Here is an 18,908-nt window from a genome sequence, read left to right on the forward strand (position 1 = left end):
TAAGGATGGAATTTTCAGAAGTGCTCAGTATTGGCCTAACTTTGCTCTTACTAAAATCAATCATAAAATTTTCACAACTCTGGAAAAAGGCATTGTCTATTTATATGTTTCCATGGCACTAAGCACAACAAGTCTTGATCCTGACTGGGGCTTTTGGACTCCACTGTAATCTAAATAAAATGATATATAGGAAATCAGTAAGATAATGATGAAGAAACACATACACACACACACACACAGAACAGCCCGATTTTTAAAATGATGGCTTCACAGTCATTTGCTTCTTTTATATTAATCCAATTTCTTTGTTATTAACTTTCCCCAGTATAACATCATGAGTCTTAAATTTCCAGTACAGTATCCAGTCAGTAAAACACAACTTGCCGTCTTGCCACAAACTATTCCCGCTTCATTTACACAAACACATTAGCATAGGGATGCAGTTCATAGTTTTATAAGCAGAAGGTAACCTCTCATCTATTTACAAAGGCTGCTGCTGATAAGAGATATATAACCTGCTTTATATTCCCAGGAATAACTACTTCGGCTGGGTTGGAGAAGGGAGCATTTGTTTTTTATGGTTTTGCAGACCCAACCACTCTGTTTTGTTATTTTACAATATGCACACCAACACTGATTTATGCTGGGATCAGCATTGGAGGCAGCTGTTTTACGTTCATATACGTACACTCCCCAAAACTACCTAAAACATCTTATTTTCCTTCAAAGAACTTCAGTAAGACCAAGACAAAACTCCTGCTCATTGTTTAATATGGGATTTTAAAAGCTCAATAAGGTAACGTCCTCTTCCCTATTTTCTCCAAATGAAAAGCTACAAGTTATTGAATTTGAGTTTATGGTTCCACAGACAGCTCTCTAGGTATTTTCCTAGGAGCTATCCTCATTCCCTAACCACTCTTTCAGACATTTATTCCCACCTTCCTCCACTCCTCCAGTTGCACCCATACAGCCAGTCAGATTTGGATCTATGGTGAGGCAGACCAAGACTAAACTCTCCTTTTCTGAAAGAGAGACTTTTAACCACAACCAAAGGCCAGCATGGTGACCCTATGCAGAGCTGCACCAGCACAGAGAAAGTAGCTCTTACCAGACAGGTCTGCACCTGGCAAAACCCCGCACTGATATACATCTGTGTATTTCAGAAAATATTTCTGAACCTCCAAAGGCATTCTTACCAAATCCCTCAGAATAAAAAGAAAAAAGTTAGAAAGGAGCGTTATAAAACTGGCAAAGGCACAAACTTCCAGAGAATAGCCAAGGTTGTAAAATAGGCCAAAGAAAGAACTAGGTAATGATAAAAGCATATTCATTTTCTTTACCTAAATTCAAGTTGATATTATCAATAACCCTGGCCCCACCATACATTTTACAGTAAGCACTACTAGTCTTTCAGATTAGCAAGCCATATATATATTTAGTGCTTTATTCTCAAACTGTTTCACCACAAATGACAGCTCATTCCACAAACAGCTTATCTTATGGCTAAAGATATATAAATACATACTAAAAATGCTGTTGGAAGTCTCTGAATGTATAATGCAGCCTGATAGACATGGTAGTGATTGTAACACTGCATTGTAGACAAATGTTAAAGAAACTTGGCAAGAAACAACACGTTTTAGCTACTCAAAATTCAGATTTTCTCAGTCTTGTCCCTTTCTGATGAACGGAACATATGGGAGTATTGTTCATAAAACTTGCATTGCTGTTCTCCATGTCTACCAAAATTCTTCATCATGACAATATTTACCAAGTTGCATATACTTTCAAATTTGAATTAATTACCTAGATTTTTTTCTGTGCTTCCAGGTTTATTGCAAAAGGAAAACACTTTAGAAGCAATGTGTTGTGAGAATTTAACAGTAGATGTTATAGCAACAGAGGTAGTGGAGTGCTTGCTGGCAAAGGCAGCTATCCAGTTAAAAGCTATCAATGCTAAGTGAGATAAAAGACTGGAAAGAAAGTGACAGCTTTGCCAAAAAGCAGTTTAAAATCTGACATTATAAACAAAACACGTGTAAATCTAGACATAAATCTTCCCTTGTATGATGAAGCCTCCAATAGCATTTGAGCTAGCATTATTACTTACATCCAAACGTTTCCTGAAATACAGTATCACAAGTGCAGAACAGACTTTAACCTTGTGTTCATCCACTCAAGAACCATATTATTTATTATCCTTTATCCCTTAATTATGGGGACTTCACCTACTGCTCTCTGCTCATTTGAAATGCAGAATAAAATACAATAGATGTCTGAAGACTTAACAGGTGTCAACCAGATATTTGCCAGCTACCACTACTATTCTACTGGGAGGAGTTGCTGTTCTATAAATACTAATTAGACTTCTGCACATGATCTTCCTGAAATACCTAAGGTGATGAGTGGCCAGTTGTTACTTTTAAAAGATTAGCACAATTTAAAAAACTAATGTCCCCAATGAGGCAATGCTCACACTGAATAATCAAGAGTTATAGCTGTTCTCTGCCCAAGGGGAATATTTGCTCACTTCATCATTTGGAAAATCTGCTGCCTCTCTAACAAGCCACTCTTCTATTTCACTTTGAGAAAGTTGTAAAACTTCATAGAATAAATATAATGGTGTGGTATATGTACTTAAATGGTCTTCCACAGACATGCCCACATGGTAGATTCTAATAGCTTCTAAGAAGAGAGATTTTAGTTTGAAATTACTAAGAAACCACAACCAAAACAGATCACACTTAAATGAAGCATAAAAGAGAGATCACACTAGAAATTGCATCAGTGTAGCAAAAATGCAATTTACTATAATCCACCTTGACTTCAACTCTTCACCTCTACAAATCAGAAAGACCCAAACAGAACAGGTGTCTGTTACACTGATCCTCTATATTTGAAGTAGTCATTATCAAGAAAAAAAGCACTAGTTACCTAAAATCTCAGTGCAATAATTCCAGATTAGCAGATAATTGTAAGCAAAAATGCTAAGTGACCATACACAGCCCATTCCACTGGCTTGAAATAAAGCCTTGATTTTCATCTTGATACATAACTGATGTAACATGGTGTGACAGCACTGCATTTCTACATACGAGCTGTGATTCACTGGTGAGATTTGACTGATGTAACTGACATAACCCTACACTATTCAGTAACAACCTAGCGTGTCCACAAAAAAAAAAAAAACACCCAGAAAAATTGGAATAGAGACACAGAACTTAATTCTTTTCTATTTTTTTGCCTCAATTCCTTATGAAAAAACATTCAGTAAATCCATTACCATTTACGGTGGAAAAGGATATCTTTTTAATCATTTGTCTGGTTTTCTTTTTTAAAAAAATAATCTTATTCTTTACCATGAAATTTGTTTTTTCCTTATCATTCAGCATACTGCTTCCCCTTTTTAAGTAGCTCGTTACTGGAAATGTTTGGCCTTACTTCAAAAGAGAAGAATATGTCAACACCAGAACATCTGTGTCCACACAGAGTGCTTTGATGACAGTGATATACCCCATTTACATGACTAACACTGAGCTAAACCTTTATGCTGACTGTATTTAAAGATCTTACCCCACAGGGCAAGAGAATACAGGTCAAAAATGTTGATCTGTGTTTGACACACTCTACTTCAAGAGCACTTGGCAATGATTTTGTTCCAGAGTCAAGAATCAAACTCGCAAAACATCGCAAAGCTCGGAGCCATGTTCACATAACCACATTTGAAACAACATTAAAATTCATAGTCTCTGGAGGCCAATCTGCTTTTGATACAGAGGATTTTGCAAGCTATATGGTCAAATTCTATCCTGAATACAGTGGGAACTTTTTTATTTCAATCAGAAGGGCATAACACTGCTCAAATGCAAAACAAATATCAGAAACCGCCATCATAAAACTCAAACCTGATTGTATTTAAGAAAAAAGCAGAATAGTTGTTTATGACACAGCACTGCTATTGTCAGTGTGGCTGGAGGAAGTTTGGAGAATTTCAGTATGTACCGCATGTCTCCACAGGCAGGCACAATAATGGTGAGTTCCTAAAATATTTAGTACAGGAGAGTTCAGAGATGAAGTTACGGAAAAAATCTGTAGAACACGGCTTCTAGTAGTTCTATTTCATTAATTTTTTTTAATATGTTGTGTTTCTTCAACTTCAAGTAATTAATATCTGTCTTTCCTACCAGAATACATTATTTACTAAATCAGTACACAAGTTTGATTTTTAATATAAGGTGAAGAGTCCCAAGTATTACTCTTCAGCAACTCTGAGTCTTGAGTACCTTCATGTAAACCTCAGTTATTCAGCAGCATTAAAAAATTCAATTCAGTACTGTTTTCTAGATTCATTTATAAGAAGCATCAAACAAGACCAAATCAGTGCCAAATGTTGCCCTACTCGTGTTCATGTACCACAACTACCTGTACACTGTATGTGCATGGAAATCTTATTTCATTTCAGTAGAGAAACAGAAAATTTTATTTACAGATTTCATTAGAACACCATGGAAACAGATAAAGAAGCAATTGCAAGAGGCACAAGCCACGTGGAAGGCAGCTCTAATAGAAAGCAGGTATTCAAAAATAATCTATGTGTTTTCCCACTTGGAAAATATACATATAATTCCTATAACATCAAGACAATTATACTGAGGAGACCCCAATATCACTGAGGTCCCTGATAACGGTATGAATTAATGCACACCTTCAAGGTACAGCAAGTTTTCATACATGGGCAATTAGAAAAAAAATATATTTTTTAATACAATAATTATCTTTTTTAAAGAAAGAAATTAGAGCTAGGATTTCTGAAACAGGATTAAAGTATGGTTGTAGCCCTGTAAAAGCAAGCTGCACAGCACCTGCTGCCTACACTGCGCATGGCTCCAGGCAATGCTATTCATTCCTCACTTTCGTAGGAGCAAAATACACCCCCCCCCTAAAAATATAAAACACAAAAATAAATAGATCTCCTGGGAAGTGAAGGAGAAATCAGTTTTTAAAATAGTGAAGGAGCCTATATGTTCTAGAAAAAGCCCATTTTGCATTGTTTCGTAAGATTTACACTTTAATTTGAAACCAAAATAAGGCATAAAATTTGTATGAAAGCAATATCTGATTTATATATAGACTCAACACACAATATACTTAGCTGCAAATACCAGACTCCAGTGAGAAAAAGAAAAGGTTTTGAAATATGATTAAAGTAAAGATTCTTCTGAAGTTGCATGGTAAACAAGTAACATGATATTTGCTACAAAAAACACTATACACAATGGATTTTTTTAATTAATTTTCAATGTTATTACATACACATATTGAGCTGAAATTGACTCCAACTAGTAGCTGTTTTCTGAGGCAGCTTTTTTCTGTCCAGATGACCTTTTCATCTAATTTTAAAAAATGAATATAAATAGCCCTATCTGTTGGTCAAAGAGGAAGTGATCTTATGATCACAGAAGTTAAGACTCTGTAAACTGAAGTTTTCCAATCGTTCAAGCATTTAAGGAAGATATATTTATAAGACTTGGATTACGTGCAGAATGATTAAATATATTAATAATTAACCAATAAAGACTTACAAGAATATGTTACTGTACACTTCTGGTCTAATCTCACTATCCATATTCAAATCAATCTAGCTAAAGGCAAATTATATAATTCTTGAGAGTCTTGCATACATTAAGATTCATTAGATTTACATATTACTCACAGTAGACATTTCATTACATTTGGCCTGAAAAAACACACCATCTATTTGTGTTTCATATCTGCATGATTTTCTATATTGTATATACTGCATAACTTATGACCAAGTTGACCTTCTGGTGTTTTCAGCTGTATCTACATCAGTACATAGAAGACCAAATACTGCTTATAGAATTGAAGTCAACTCAGAGGGCAGAGTTTGTATTCTTCTTAACTGCGACCTCCCAAAAACAAGAGGACCAAATCCAAAAAGCCTTTTAGAAATTCTGTTTACCTCATAGGATTTGCAAGCATTATTTAGGAGAGTGCAAGGTTATACAAGCCAAACTGGAGCCAGGGACCTTGCTCACAGCTGGATGGTGAGGAGATGACCGAACAGCAATTTAGCCAAAGCCCCCACCATTCAGTGTGCTCAGACATAGCTTCAGTCACACTTACTGGAACAATATGCTAAAACATCATAACAGCAAGGCTGAAAGAGGCCTCTAGAGTTCATCCAGTTCATATGTACCAAAGAGTACATTCTTACAACACATTCAAGTCCATTCCCGCTCTTACCAAAAGCTACATCTAAGCCAGAAGGTCTTCACTATGAACGAATCCCAAGTAAAACTTTTTTTTTTTTTTCCTCCTAATAAGCAAGCCTTTGAAATGGTAACTTACCATTTTGGTCTGCTTGTGGATTTCACCATTGGAGCCATTCCATCTCTATAGAGGCTTTTTGTTTTACTGAAGTTGACGACATTGAAAATTACTCTCTAGAAAAAGAAATAAATCTTAGTTATAAATTATGAAATAGTCTACACATTTATCATATATACCAGCTGCATAAAAACATACAGAATATATGGAATGGATATGTATCTTATGCTTTGAAGTACTTTTAGTCTCCATAGATCTTAGATAACACCGTCTATTCCTAGTATTTTGATAGCCTACGTTTTACATCTTACAGCCGTAATGTACTTTGAATGTAAATTTGAATTTAATACACTGGTTTTCCAGCCGGTATCCTATCAAAACAAAGAAATAGGTTACTCAGATTCAAAAACAGAAAAGCAAGTCCAGTTTATCTGTTGGAAATGTTGGTGGAAAACAGGCAGATAGGGAAACAGATCTCATGAAAACCTTTCAACTGCTTCATCTCAAAGATTCTTATTTCTACACAGAGACAGGAAAAATAAAAACTTCTGATTTTCTTTCACTCAAAGACAAGATTATTTCTCTCCATTCTGTCTGACAGAAGTAAGAATTCTCATCTGTAAAAACTACACAGCATACTTATACATCAGAAATTGCACGTAGCCATCGCTGGTTTAAATATGATGAGAGCCCAATTCTCATCTTAGTATACACTTTGGGGAGACTACAGCTGGCATTTAACAGTTCAAAGGAAGAGAAAAGTCTAGATCTTCACTGGTAATGGACTGATACCAAAAGTAAATTCATGCAGAGGGAAGAAAAAAGACAAAACCTTCTTCCCTACCATCTGTCTACTGTAAATCATTTTATGCAGAATTACTTATCCTGTTTCTGTTAAGAAAGTCTGGGATAGACCAAGCTCATTTCATGTATTACATTAACCTTACAGATATTAAATCCAACATAGCTGGTTTCTCATACTTCTGATACGCAACGTTAGTGTACACAGAAAAACTGAAACATGAACACTGAATTAACTTTGATACGATGTTCCAGGATATACTAATACATTTCATTTGTATTTCTCTCTCTAAATTTGTTTTCCACTGGAATCAGTGAAGACTGCTAAAAATTATATTTGCCCCTAGATATTCACAAATTTATTTTTACAATGAACTATTACAATATTTACACTGTTAAATAATGGTTCATGAGAAGGCTGAGAATTAAATGGCCACTGCTTGAAATCTAGCAATTCTGACTGAAGCAATAAGATCAATTAAGCTTTCATATGTAAAATTTCACAAAAACAAACATGGACCTTCCAGGCAGTCTGTTCAGAACACAGTGAATTATAACATTAAAGTGAAAGCAATCAGCAGTGGGACACTGACAACAGGAGCCAGATACAGTTACATTTGCATGTGGGGCAGGTAAGAGTCCAGGCAAACTACTCATATATAGCTCTAATTAAGCACCTCTGTACTCAAGAAAAAAAACAGAGAAAGGTTTTTAAAAGCATGGTAGCACTGAAGATTTCATAAATGGAAGCACAAGCTGCTACGTATGCAAACTCTGCAAATTAGTCAAAATCTAAGAATAATCTGTGGGTTTTACTGGAAATGGTTCAAAGTTAGCTAGTTAAAAAAAATACCACTTTTTTAAAGCTGTTAATTCAGTTTTTTATCAATACTAATGAGCAAGCTACATATCCATGCACATGAGTTTACAGGTATTTAGCAGTATTTTGAGTCTCTGTAACAGCCATGATATAAGTTATAAAAACAAACTCTTAGTGGAAGTACAGCTTATATAACTTCATATTTGTAATTTTCAGCACTGAGGATGCCGCTTATTTGATGAAATATCTATCTTAAGAGATCTCCGGTTATTTTCTATCCTATGCTTGCAACATAAGGCTTTAAGTTAGATAATTATATTTAGGTATGTTTATATATACACACACACACGCATACGTTTCATAACCTACGTGAAAGCATTTTCCTATACTACAAAGCTGAGTTTTTCCTCTGTTACTCAACTTCTTTCATATTTGTGAAAACAAATTAAGTTGCTACAAATTGGTTTGTCAATCTCCATGTTTGCACAGAGCGAATGAAACAAACGAGATCTCCAAACCAATTGCCTTAAACTTTGGATGCAATCACACCACTGTTGGAAAGAGAAAGTTGCTAATTTTGTTACTCAGAGCAGACAGCTGGTAGTCAATGTTCTTATTCCAATCAGGCTTATTTTGTATAATGAGCAGGGCAAATGTACACAACTGGGTAAGCAACGTATACAAAAACAAAAATATGCAGCTCATTTAACAAAGCACTGCAGATTATAACATTTCAGCCACTCGCGTTCACCACAGAGTAAGCGGTTAGCAATGCATGCAGTACTCTCAGCATGGCATACAGTTAGATTGGCAGAATGAAAAACTTAACGGCACAGAACAGAACTTTATCAACATACACTGCTGAAGTAATAAAGCACACAAACCGAAGCGCTCAAATAAGCAGCAGAACTCAGTCAAGTATTCCTGGTGATAGTTGAAGTAGCCCATGCAGCTCAGTCAGTCAAGTGTGCAAAAACGTAATGACTACAGTATACACACCTCAGCTAGAAAAATATGCAGCTCACTCAATAAGGTATGCAAACTTCTCTGAAATGAACGCTACAACAGCTTTTGATACAGCAAGCATAATTTTCTGAACACAAGTAGTTTTATTTTCTTAATTTTTGCTTGTTCTATAATATATCAGTTGTAAACCATAAAGGGCAACAACACTATATATATGCTATGCACACTGAAGCATTCTCTTCTAAGAAAATTATCACTGTACTTTTTTGTGAATTATAGAGGCTTATAACGAGAGGCATTTAATGAGCAATATAATTTAGAAGCTCAAAAAATGAGAAACTACTCGATTTTTAAAGAGAAGTGCAAAGTTAAGAAAATAAAACTAGATGAAATGTACTTACAAATTCCCTAGGAATTGCTCTGGTCTCCAGAGCATTAATCCAGAGAAAAATGGCAGAGAAATTTCACAAGAATACTTCCTTATACCACTAAAAGAAGCAATATTCTAACTTGTAACTGAAGTGAAATCACATAATGACTGTTTTTGGTATAGCATATTTTCAATCTACTGCGTCATTCTGACAAATGGCTGCAACTTCTGAGTTGGTGGAAGAGACACAGTGCAGAGAAGCCTCTCAGAACACCAACAAGCACCAACTGAACCACTTCCAGGCATACATAAGGAAGGAAGATACCTGCTACTGTCTTAAGTTCTGTGCTTAGACTGCCAGGGGTGGGAGATACTGGATAACACAAGACCACACAGGTACTTTCTGCCTGCTGAAAGACAACATTTCCTTTCTATGATGTCTGCACTAAGCATCTTGGAAGTATCTTGCTGTTAAAGTCATTAAGAAAGAAAAATTAAGATAGATCTGTCTTGCCCTTATCTTAAAGTGCATTGATAAAATCTGCTTTTCTGGTAGACCTTTGCAAAGTTATTTCAGGAATGCAGAGCACAGCCGGGTGTTAAGGTTTGCTCTGGGTTTCTTTTATTTGGATGGTTCTTGTTTTATGGATTGTTTTTTGTTTGTTTTTTAAAAACATGAGTAAGGTAAAAACAAACCCTGAACACAGGCAGAAAAGAAGCACATCACTACTGGTATCATTACCAGAAACACACCGGTTCCTGACTGGGGCTGGAAGGAGCTGCTAGTTTTGAAGGGGAGCAGTACACATCATTGTGGTCTGGGATCAGAGCTGAAGTCATTAAACATGGATGACCATATCTTACATCATATTCTAACAAGTCTCTGTAAGCACAAGGTAAGCCTTAAGGTAAAACTTAAAGTTCATCATAAATCACTCACATCCTAGCAGGTTTTCCATCCACACCTACCAACAGTGAAGCATGTCTCCAGCAAATCAGTCACCCCTTCACTAAAGGCTAAGTGCCTTCCCCCAGGAGAAGGTCACACTAAGTCCCTTAAAAAGACTACCAGGTTTATCTTGGGTGATTTTCTTCAGCAAAATTCTCAGGAATAACAGAGCTGCTATGGTTGACATTAAAAGAAGAAAACAAACAAACCAAAGAACACCACAAAATTCAGCCTGAGGCAGACACCTGGCACAGTCAAATAGCTGCAAATATGAGAAGTTATATCTAACTCAGAAGCGGATTGGTAATAGGAAGGACATTGTTAGTATTTATGTGACACATTTTAAATATTAATGACTATATCTATGTAGTATTAACAACATAATGCCAATTCAGTGGACAATGCTTCACGCTACAAGAGTAATGCAACCTTCACTACACAAGGACTAAGCATTCGAAGGCAGACAGGAACAATTTCATCATTTAACCAGACAAGGTAATGAAGCTGGGCACAAGGTAGCAATACTGGAATACGTCAGCTGAAATTAAGTCTGCACTCTTGTGCTCTGAATGAGCGTTAAAGATTCAGAAGGCCCAAATACTATGGCTTCATTTCCGCCCCTGCTGATTCTTTAGTTATTACAGTGTTTGGGGAATTCCTGAAACCTGCAGTATTTTGTGAACTGAGATATCCTTCCCTTTCTCTCTATCGTTTTCCTCAGCATCTTTCCTTTCTCTTCTATAAATGAAAGTTTTCCTCCTTTTTAAGGTCAGATCTACTTTAGAATTACATTCTATTTCAAAAAAAATAAAACCAGAAAGTAAAGAAAAATGAACTTCTCAAGCCAACCCCACAAGTTGTGAGATTTTTGACTCACCATTTCTGAATGTGAGAAATTGGCAACATGGGACTGCTGCCTTCTCACAAAAAGAGCTACATTTTTGTATTTGTGTCAGGAGGTCTTTGGGATCTTTCATGACAAAGCATCTTATATAAAGCTATATAAAAATAAATTAGACCAGAGGGACTTCAAAACAGAGAGGAAAAAACTCTTACCTGCAAATGCTATGGATGCTGAAGATCACAAATAATACAACCACCCATTCTGTGCAAAATCCCCAAAGAAGTCTTACAAAGGTCACTTTTCTGACCTTTTAAAATTTAAATCATTCATTACTGCTAACATTTTAGAGTAAGTCATATTTCCTTTTCTCCTTTGCAGGAATATATATCCTTTCAAACTGAAAAGTTCTAAACATTGACAGCATTTAGTCTTTTCAGTTAAAGTTTTCAAAACCTGCTGGCACACAAGAGGGGAAAATAAATACTTGCCTACTGAGAGACGATGTTAGCGACCATCTTGGGCTCCACCAGGCTCACTAATCAGTTGCACCTGTGTCTTGTTAACTGGAAATTGTGAAGCCCTTGTAAGGTAACGAAGTCTTATGAAAGTGATGCAGAAAATGGCTCACAGATTGTGAATTATAGGACTTTTTCCTCAGTGGAGATCCTTACTTAGCTAATTAAAAGACTGAAATGCTAAAATCTAGGATGTTACAAAGAGCAACGTGAAAATAAGACTCAAAGGATTTTACTGTAGTAAGACCTCAGATATACTGCTATGCAATGCATAAAATGGGCTTTTTGTTTGTATTTGTCTGCGTTCTCAAGATATTCCCGATGTTTGTGATAGCCCAGAACCTAAGACCTCTACTTGCATTTCCATATTGGAATCGATCATCTGAGTCGGAAGGGACCCTTAAAGACCATCTAGTCCAACTCCTCTGCAATGAACAGGAACACTTACAGTTCCAGCAGGTGCTCAGAGCCCAGTCCAGCCTGACCTTCACTGTTTCCACGTCTGGGACGTCCACAACCTCTACTGGCGACCTGTTCCAGAGCCTCGCTACCCTTAACACAAAAGCCACGTTCCTTACATCCGGTCTAAATCCCGCCTTTTTAAGTTTGAACCCATTTCTCCTCGTCCTCTCACAACGGACCCTTCTGAATAGCGCGGCCCCTTCCTTCTGATGGCCCCTTTTTAGATACTGAAAGGCCACTGCCTGAGGTGCTAATGACAAACATCGCAGTTAGAAAAAATTACCAAATCAGGCTCATGCCCCATTTCACTGTTCTTTTTGTCAGTTCCTTCATCGCCTCCAAATTAGCACGTAAGTGCAGACTCACAGATGCAACACCTGTGTACAGCAACGTTCAGAATCTCACTGTAGATGTTAATTTTGCTCACCTGGGCCGAGGGAAGGGGTAATACTTTGCAGAAGGCCATCTTCTAATATAAAGCTTTCAAAGGGATCTGAGCAGCGATATAGAGAAATCGGTAAGTAGAAGTTAAACAGCAAAGTTTTGTTACCGTTAAGGAAGGTATTCTCTATTGGCAGCACTGGGGTAACACGGAGATAACTCTCCAAGAACGCTCCAGCAGTTGGTCGTTCGTGAACAGGTTATATTTTCACTTGAGTTACATATTCACTAAATTCCCAAATTCATTATTCTATCCACCCCCAGTGATTGCTCAACTGACACAGCCTTATTCGGCGATCTTCAATGTTACCTAGCTTTCTAGCACCATGATGGTCCCCTGTTGGTCCATTGTTAGTCGTTGGGATGGTCGTTTACTTCCTCCCAGCAATCCTTTTGTCCCAGAGATTGCTGTGGAATGCAAAGACAATCAAGAAGTCTCTGCACACACAGATAAGGAAAACAAAGGGGAATGTCTTGATGCTGTCTGTCACATTCTAGGCACTCCATTGTTGTTCCTTTTGCCTTGTTAAAGCAGACCAGCCTTACAACATCTCTCCTCATCTACAATACTACATCACAACAATCATCCGCATGCAATATCTAAAGACTACTATGGTGTTGCAAGCAAGTATTAACACAATATTTTGTGTAATTACTTCTTCAAATCAACAGGAACCACTATTCTGTTTATTCTGTGGGCTGACCACTAATCTGCGCATTGCTGGACCTAAACACTGAGTCACACACAGTCTTCCCATTCAACCTTTCTTGGGAAAATAGCAAATTTATCAACAAGCACCCTTCCCCATCAACAGAACCCAACATTCTAGTAATGTTTTTACTTTCCATCAGAGCATCAATAATCTGAAGCTTCCAATTGAAACCTCAGAAGTGTCTTTTTAGAAAGCTGGCAGTGGAATGAAAGATGAACTCAGGTTCCTTGCTTCCTTAGGCCAAAATCTCCAAACTTTTGAAATTCTGTCATAAAGTATAATTTGTTTTGTGCTGATTCCTCAAAAAGAAAATACTAAGAGTCCTGACAGGGCATATAACCAGGCTACAGATGTACTGAAATCAGATCCGAAGCTGAAAGCCTCCTGCCAAATATTTCCATTCATTTTAGCAAAATATCAACATAGGTGTAGGGGAAAAAAAAAAAAAAAAAAAAAAAAAAAAAAAAGTATCTTTATTTAATCAGTCCTGGAAAACAAAAAAAAAGAAAAAAAGATACTTTTATTTTCTGTTTCTTCTCTTTTCATTTATGCACAGACTCTGGACAAAGAATCAATCCTAGTTACATTACTAGCTAACTGTAGTGCTGTGGGAATACATGAGCAACATTTATCTGACCTTTGACTGGATGTATGAACCCTGCTGCTCGTGGCATTTACTTTCTCAGTATACCTGGGTAATGTTTTCAGAAATCAGTTGAAATATTAAATAAAGAAACAATGGGTGGTCTTCCAGTGAGGTTTTCAATACTAGCTAAATTATTTCCTAATATCTTCCATGTCTCGTAGCAAAAGTTGCCAGATGACATTTGAAGTATTGTCTTGTGTTAAACTCTTTCCACATAATCACACAAGCTATGCATGTTTAGGTTCCGTACTCTTTTCCATCGATATTATGGCTGCAGGTGGGTAGTAACAGCTGGCTGTTCTGGAACACATTTGCAAAATTTGCTGATATATTACATCCTTCAAGAGGAAGCAGCTGAAAAGACTCAAGTTTTCCTTTTCCTAATAGATTTTTTTAGCCAGTGATGAAATGCTGCTAAGTTTGGTAGGATTTAAAAATGACAACAACGATTATATATTCCTAGTCATAAAACAATAATAATAATAAAATGTTTTCTGACCCAAAGCCTTTTCACAGGATAGAGCTTACAGAAGGCTTCAAAACAATGAGACTAATCTGGAAAAAGGGAGAAGGCCAGAGAATGAAGTGGGAAGTACTGACTTGTGGGAGCAACCTCCTCACCAATCCTTCCTTCTCTGTAAGTCGACTTTTTTACTTTTTAAGCCCTTCAATAAGTGCAACAGTCAGCCTGTGATCCAGAATCAAAGCTTCTTTTACTAACAAGAGATTCACTCATCAACAAATTAGCCATAATTGATGCACAGCCATAACTACTAAGGCTTAAAGCATACAGGTGGAGTGCTGACAACTGTCACTCTCACTGAAATGCTGCAAGACAGTAGGTGAAAGTGGCACTAGCGATGAGAGAGAGGCAGTAATATTTGTGTGGATCATGATTTTGTTCAACTTGTGAAAACACAGACAATAATAATCACAATTTAAATAGTATGCAAACACAAAGGCAGTAATCCATCTGATACCCAAGCTGGAAGGTGAGAAAGCAAATGTCTTTTCATGTGTGATTGCAATAAGCAAAAGGAAGATAATGAATTCCCTGTTAAGAGAGAGATTTGGATGAAGTTTTTTCCAGCAATTGTTTACTTTGGATTTTTGCAGCAGGCATTAAAGCTATTGTTTGTTTAAAAAACTATTGTTTGTCTGAAGCTTGTGGAAAAAGCATGTGGTAGAAAGAAGGATATTACGAAGCATAGAAAGCTGAAAGGCACAATATATGGAAGAGCTCAAAACCAGCACCAATGTATTTGCTTCAGTATTCTCTGAAGCATTACAAAAGCAAAGTCATTTTGGTGTGTACAACCACTCATTACTCCTGCCAGTTGTCTTGGTTAGGTTACTAGGACCCTAGCCTTGCAAACATATAAAACCACTCTATTTACTTCTCCAGAAACTAAGCACAGATGGGCTTTGTGTCCAGGTCATTCACAGAGGTCCCTGTTTTTCTCTTCTTTTTAATTGAAGTATTCTGATTGTTATTACAATAAAACCTTTGAACCTTCTCTGGTCTGCCATGCATGGTTGTGAATAGTAACGGAATAAAGATTTGCTCATATTCTGTTTCCCCTATATCGAGACAGAACTGGAATGGGATCCTTAGATCCTGAAGAACCTGCGGTGTCACTAGAAAACCACTTAGAATAGTGTTTTATGAAAAAATGTAAACCATACGTCATCATTTTCATAAAATCAAGGGACACTGTTATGACACGTAACCTCTTGTTTTCTTCCATAAAATTAACAATCCTTGCTGTTGCTACTACAAAGTTAAAATACTTCTTTGTTTTCTTTCTGGCTGAATCCTTTTTTAATACTGAAGCAGTTACACAATTCACCTATTTCTAGAAGGCAAGAATTGATATGTTAGTGTATGTTGGACTCAGCATTGACAACTAGAAGTTTTTGATACTGATTTGAAAAATTGATTTCTAAATTATTTCTAAAGTATTCCAGCATGATTTCTTGTGTTTTCAATTTTCACTTCTTAAATTCCACCCCAAGTGCTCAGTTTTTGTAATAACAGACTATTCAGCATTTTGTACAGAGGTAAGTAGAAGGAAATCTGATCTAATTCCTGCTATTTTCATGTACCTGTCCATTTGACATTTAGAATAAGAACTCAGAGCTACCTAACTAACCATAACAGGAAGGGAATATCTGAAACGTCCTCCTGGCTTTGAAAATCCTGTTCTAAAGCTGAAATGCTGAATGTTGGATTCAAATGATGATCTCTGTCCACTCGTAAAGGTGATTTACAGCCTGTTAAAAAAAATGTATTTTGGCAATGCAATGTCATGAGCTAAACTAAAGAAAGTGGAGGATTTGAACAGGAGAGTTGAGTGTCCTAAAGCAACATGACCTGTGCTGCAGTTGTATAACACAAGTGTCATTCTAACCACACACTAACTCCATATTCAGAAAGGAAGAAAATGACAATGAACATATCAGTATTAGGGCACACAGCATAGCTACAGTCCAGCAATTAGGTCTTCTTTTTTTCTAAATGTGATTGGCATAGCTTACATCTTATCCTGGATGAGCTTTAAACATGAATGAAAGGATATTCAAAAAAGCTCCCAAACATATCTATTTAGCCACAATTTTTAGTGCTCCCAGAGGCTTCAAGTTAAGTAAACACAGCTCCTTCCTGAAGAGGGGGTGGATTTCTGATTCAGGTTTTAAGACAGTCTAGAAATATGGGGAAAAGATGCTGGATTTACCGAGATCCCATAGGCTCCATTTATGCTTAGCAACTGATCAGTGTAGATTGGAAGTGACACTTTTGCAGCTTTGGGATTTGGGGACATTTTTATTACTGTAGAAGATCAACTGTAAATGTAATATTGTTTTGGTAGTTTATGTAGATCAATCTGAACTGTTGTGTGAATAAGAGGAATTTGAGAGTCAATCATTCATCTTTATTGACTTTGAAGTACTTTGCTCAAACTATTATATTAAGTTATCAGAAACACTGAGTAGATACTGAGCAAGACTGAGCACAACTTCTGTTAATTTTCCACCAAAAATGAGTTTCCAAAAAGAGATAAACATGGAACAGTACTGAACGTCTTATAAGAAATTGCATCATATTTGACCAAAGCCCCTTTAAATATTTTATGGATTAGATTTTACTTCTGTTCACTTCCAAAAGCTAGCGTAGAAATCTGTTTCAAAGTGTCCTCTTGGTGGAGAAAACATCACTTGGAAATGGCTGCTTACAAGTCAGCAATTGCACAGCTTTGAGGCCACCACAAATGCTCTGTGCATGTTAACAGATAAATTCCGCATTTATTAATATGCCCATTTGGTGCAATATTAAAATTGCTAAAATCCCTTCTGAGGAAATTCTAGAACATTTCTTCACAGCCTAGTATTTTAATACAACATCTCAACGTTAGCCCTAATGCTGTGGAAGACCTTTTGCACTTTGTGTTACTCAAGGTTGGTCTGTTAAAAAAGACTTAGAGGAGTGATTTTGGAAACCATATTCAAATACATTTCCTTGGATATTTTCATGCAGTTGAAAATCACAACAGCAGAAGACCCGTGTTATCAGCATCAGAGTAGCAAAAATATTTGTGACCAAAGATGAGACATCCCCAAATCCCTTGCGAAGTAACCACAGCTGATCACCTTCAGCTTTCTAGAATGTGATTGCAACTACAACCATACCACCTCAAAACACTGTTGCCGTTTACATGTATTTTTGTTTTGTTTTAGTGCAGTGCATATGACAAGCCTCCCTTTAGTTTCACTTCTAATGTACAGTTATCGTATGCCAAATGATGCACCAACAGCCAGCCTATAACTAACCATCACAAAGTCAAAAATTCACAAGACTACTTTCATGGCCAAGCACAGGGAGAGGAAGGAATCCACTTATCATAAATGAGGCAAGAAAAAAGAAATGTATGCAGTGGCATGAGTAGGCGACTATGACAAAGAATACTAACATGAGCTTCAAAAATAACAAGGAGTTTCTGACAAAATTGGGCAAGTGGTCTCCCAGCAAAACACAAATAGCCATCACATGGGAAACTCTTTTCTGTGCTCCTTACACAATTGACACTGATGTCAACAGGAATTTTAGATATGTCAGGAATGAAGATTTAAGCTGTAAATGTGACTTTGAGAAATAAAACGGTGATTCAGATTTGGGGTGTCAGCTGAGAGAAGAGCATGCAGAGTGTCTCAAGAGGGTACTCAGCTTAGCTCTGCTCTAGTTCTGGATCATTAGGGATTTCCTCGGCATAAATCAAAGCAATCTGCATAGTACGTGCTCACCCCAGCTGCTGTGATCCCAGCATGGGAAAGCTGAGTCATTCACTCTCTGTGATATCACTGAGTACAGATTTTGGTGCAAAGACTCCCTGAAGTGGGCACCTTCTTTCTTCAGATGACAATTCAGCCCAACATGCAGAATCTGTGCACACCACAAGTTCAGATCAATATCTGTGGATGAACAATCCTTTCCAATCAAGAAGCTTTTGTTGTCTTTATGTATAGAGGCAGCTTAATAGTAATTGTGGGCTTATATGTTTCTACCACGGCAAGTTCTATGAAACACTGACAAAAAATTGACTATGCGGTCAAACATAGCCCACTACTAAACACTGTCCTACTCCTAAAAATGTGTGGCAAATACCCTCTTTTGGAGAGAGCAGTTCCTTTTTTCACATTGTGTACCATGGCTCATGTCTAAAGATACCTTTTTTCTTAAGTAATTGACTGGGAAAAGTGCCTATAGGGAAAAAAAATATATAACTTTACAGGACAGATTAAAATTTTGTCCAAATTTGTAACTCTATTACCCTAACCATAAACGATATTACATGATATTTTACTAGAACACTGACAATTCTAAAACCTATTAAAAATATGAACAAATCAATAAAGATAAAGGAGAATTATACATATAAGAACATCTTTATTGAACAATTCTTATAGATCGTCTTGAAATAACACTGTTATAGACATTTGCTTGGATGATCTTATTGCTAAGTTTTAAGGTGATA

General features: G+C 36.7%; 1 protein-coding gene across 9 annotated transcripts in view; it reads right to left on the reverse strand.

Annotated features, from left to right (window-relative positions):
• The window catches only part of BEND5 (BEN domain containing 5), an 840,137-nt gene that overhangs the window by 626,170 nt on the left and 195,059 nt on the right, over window positions 1–18,908 (reverse strand). For all 9 annotated transcript variants that reach the window (XM_001235270.7, XM_046944497.1, XM_046944499.1 and 6 more), the window contains one exon: window positions 6,373–6,467. In XM_001235270.7, coding sequence (XP_001235271.5) covers window positions 6,373–6,467 — 95 coding nt within the window. The remainder of the gene's footprint in view (window positions 1–6,372; window positions 6,468–18,908) is intronic.

This window comes from Gallus gallus, chromosome 8, assembly GCF_016699485.2.
Source record: "Gallus gallus isolate bGalGal1 chromosome 8, bGalGal1.mat.broiler.GRCg7b, whole genome shotgun sequence".
In the NCBI taxonomy this organism is placed as follows: domain Eukaryota; kingdom Metazoa; phylum Chordata; class Aves; order Galliformes; family Phasianidae; genus Gallus; species Gallus gallus.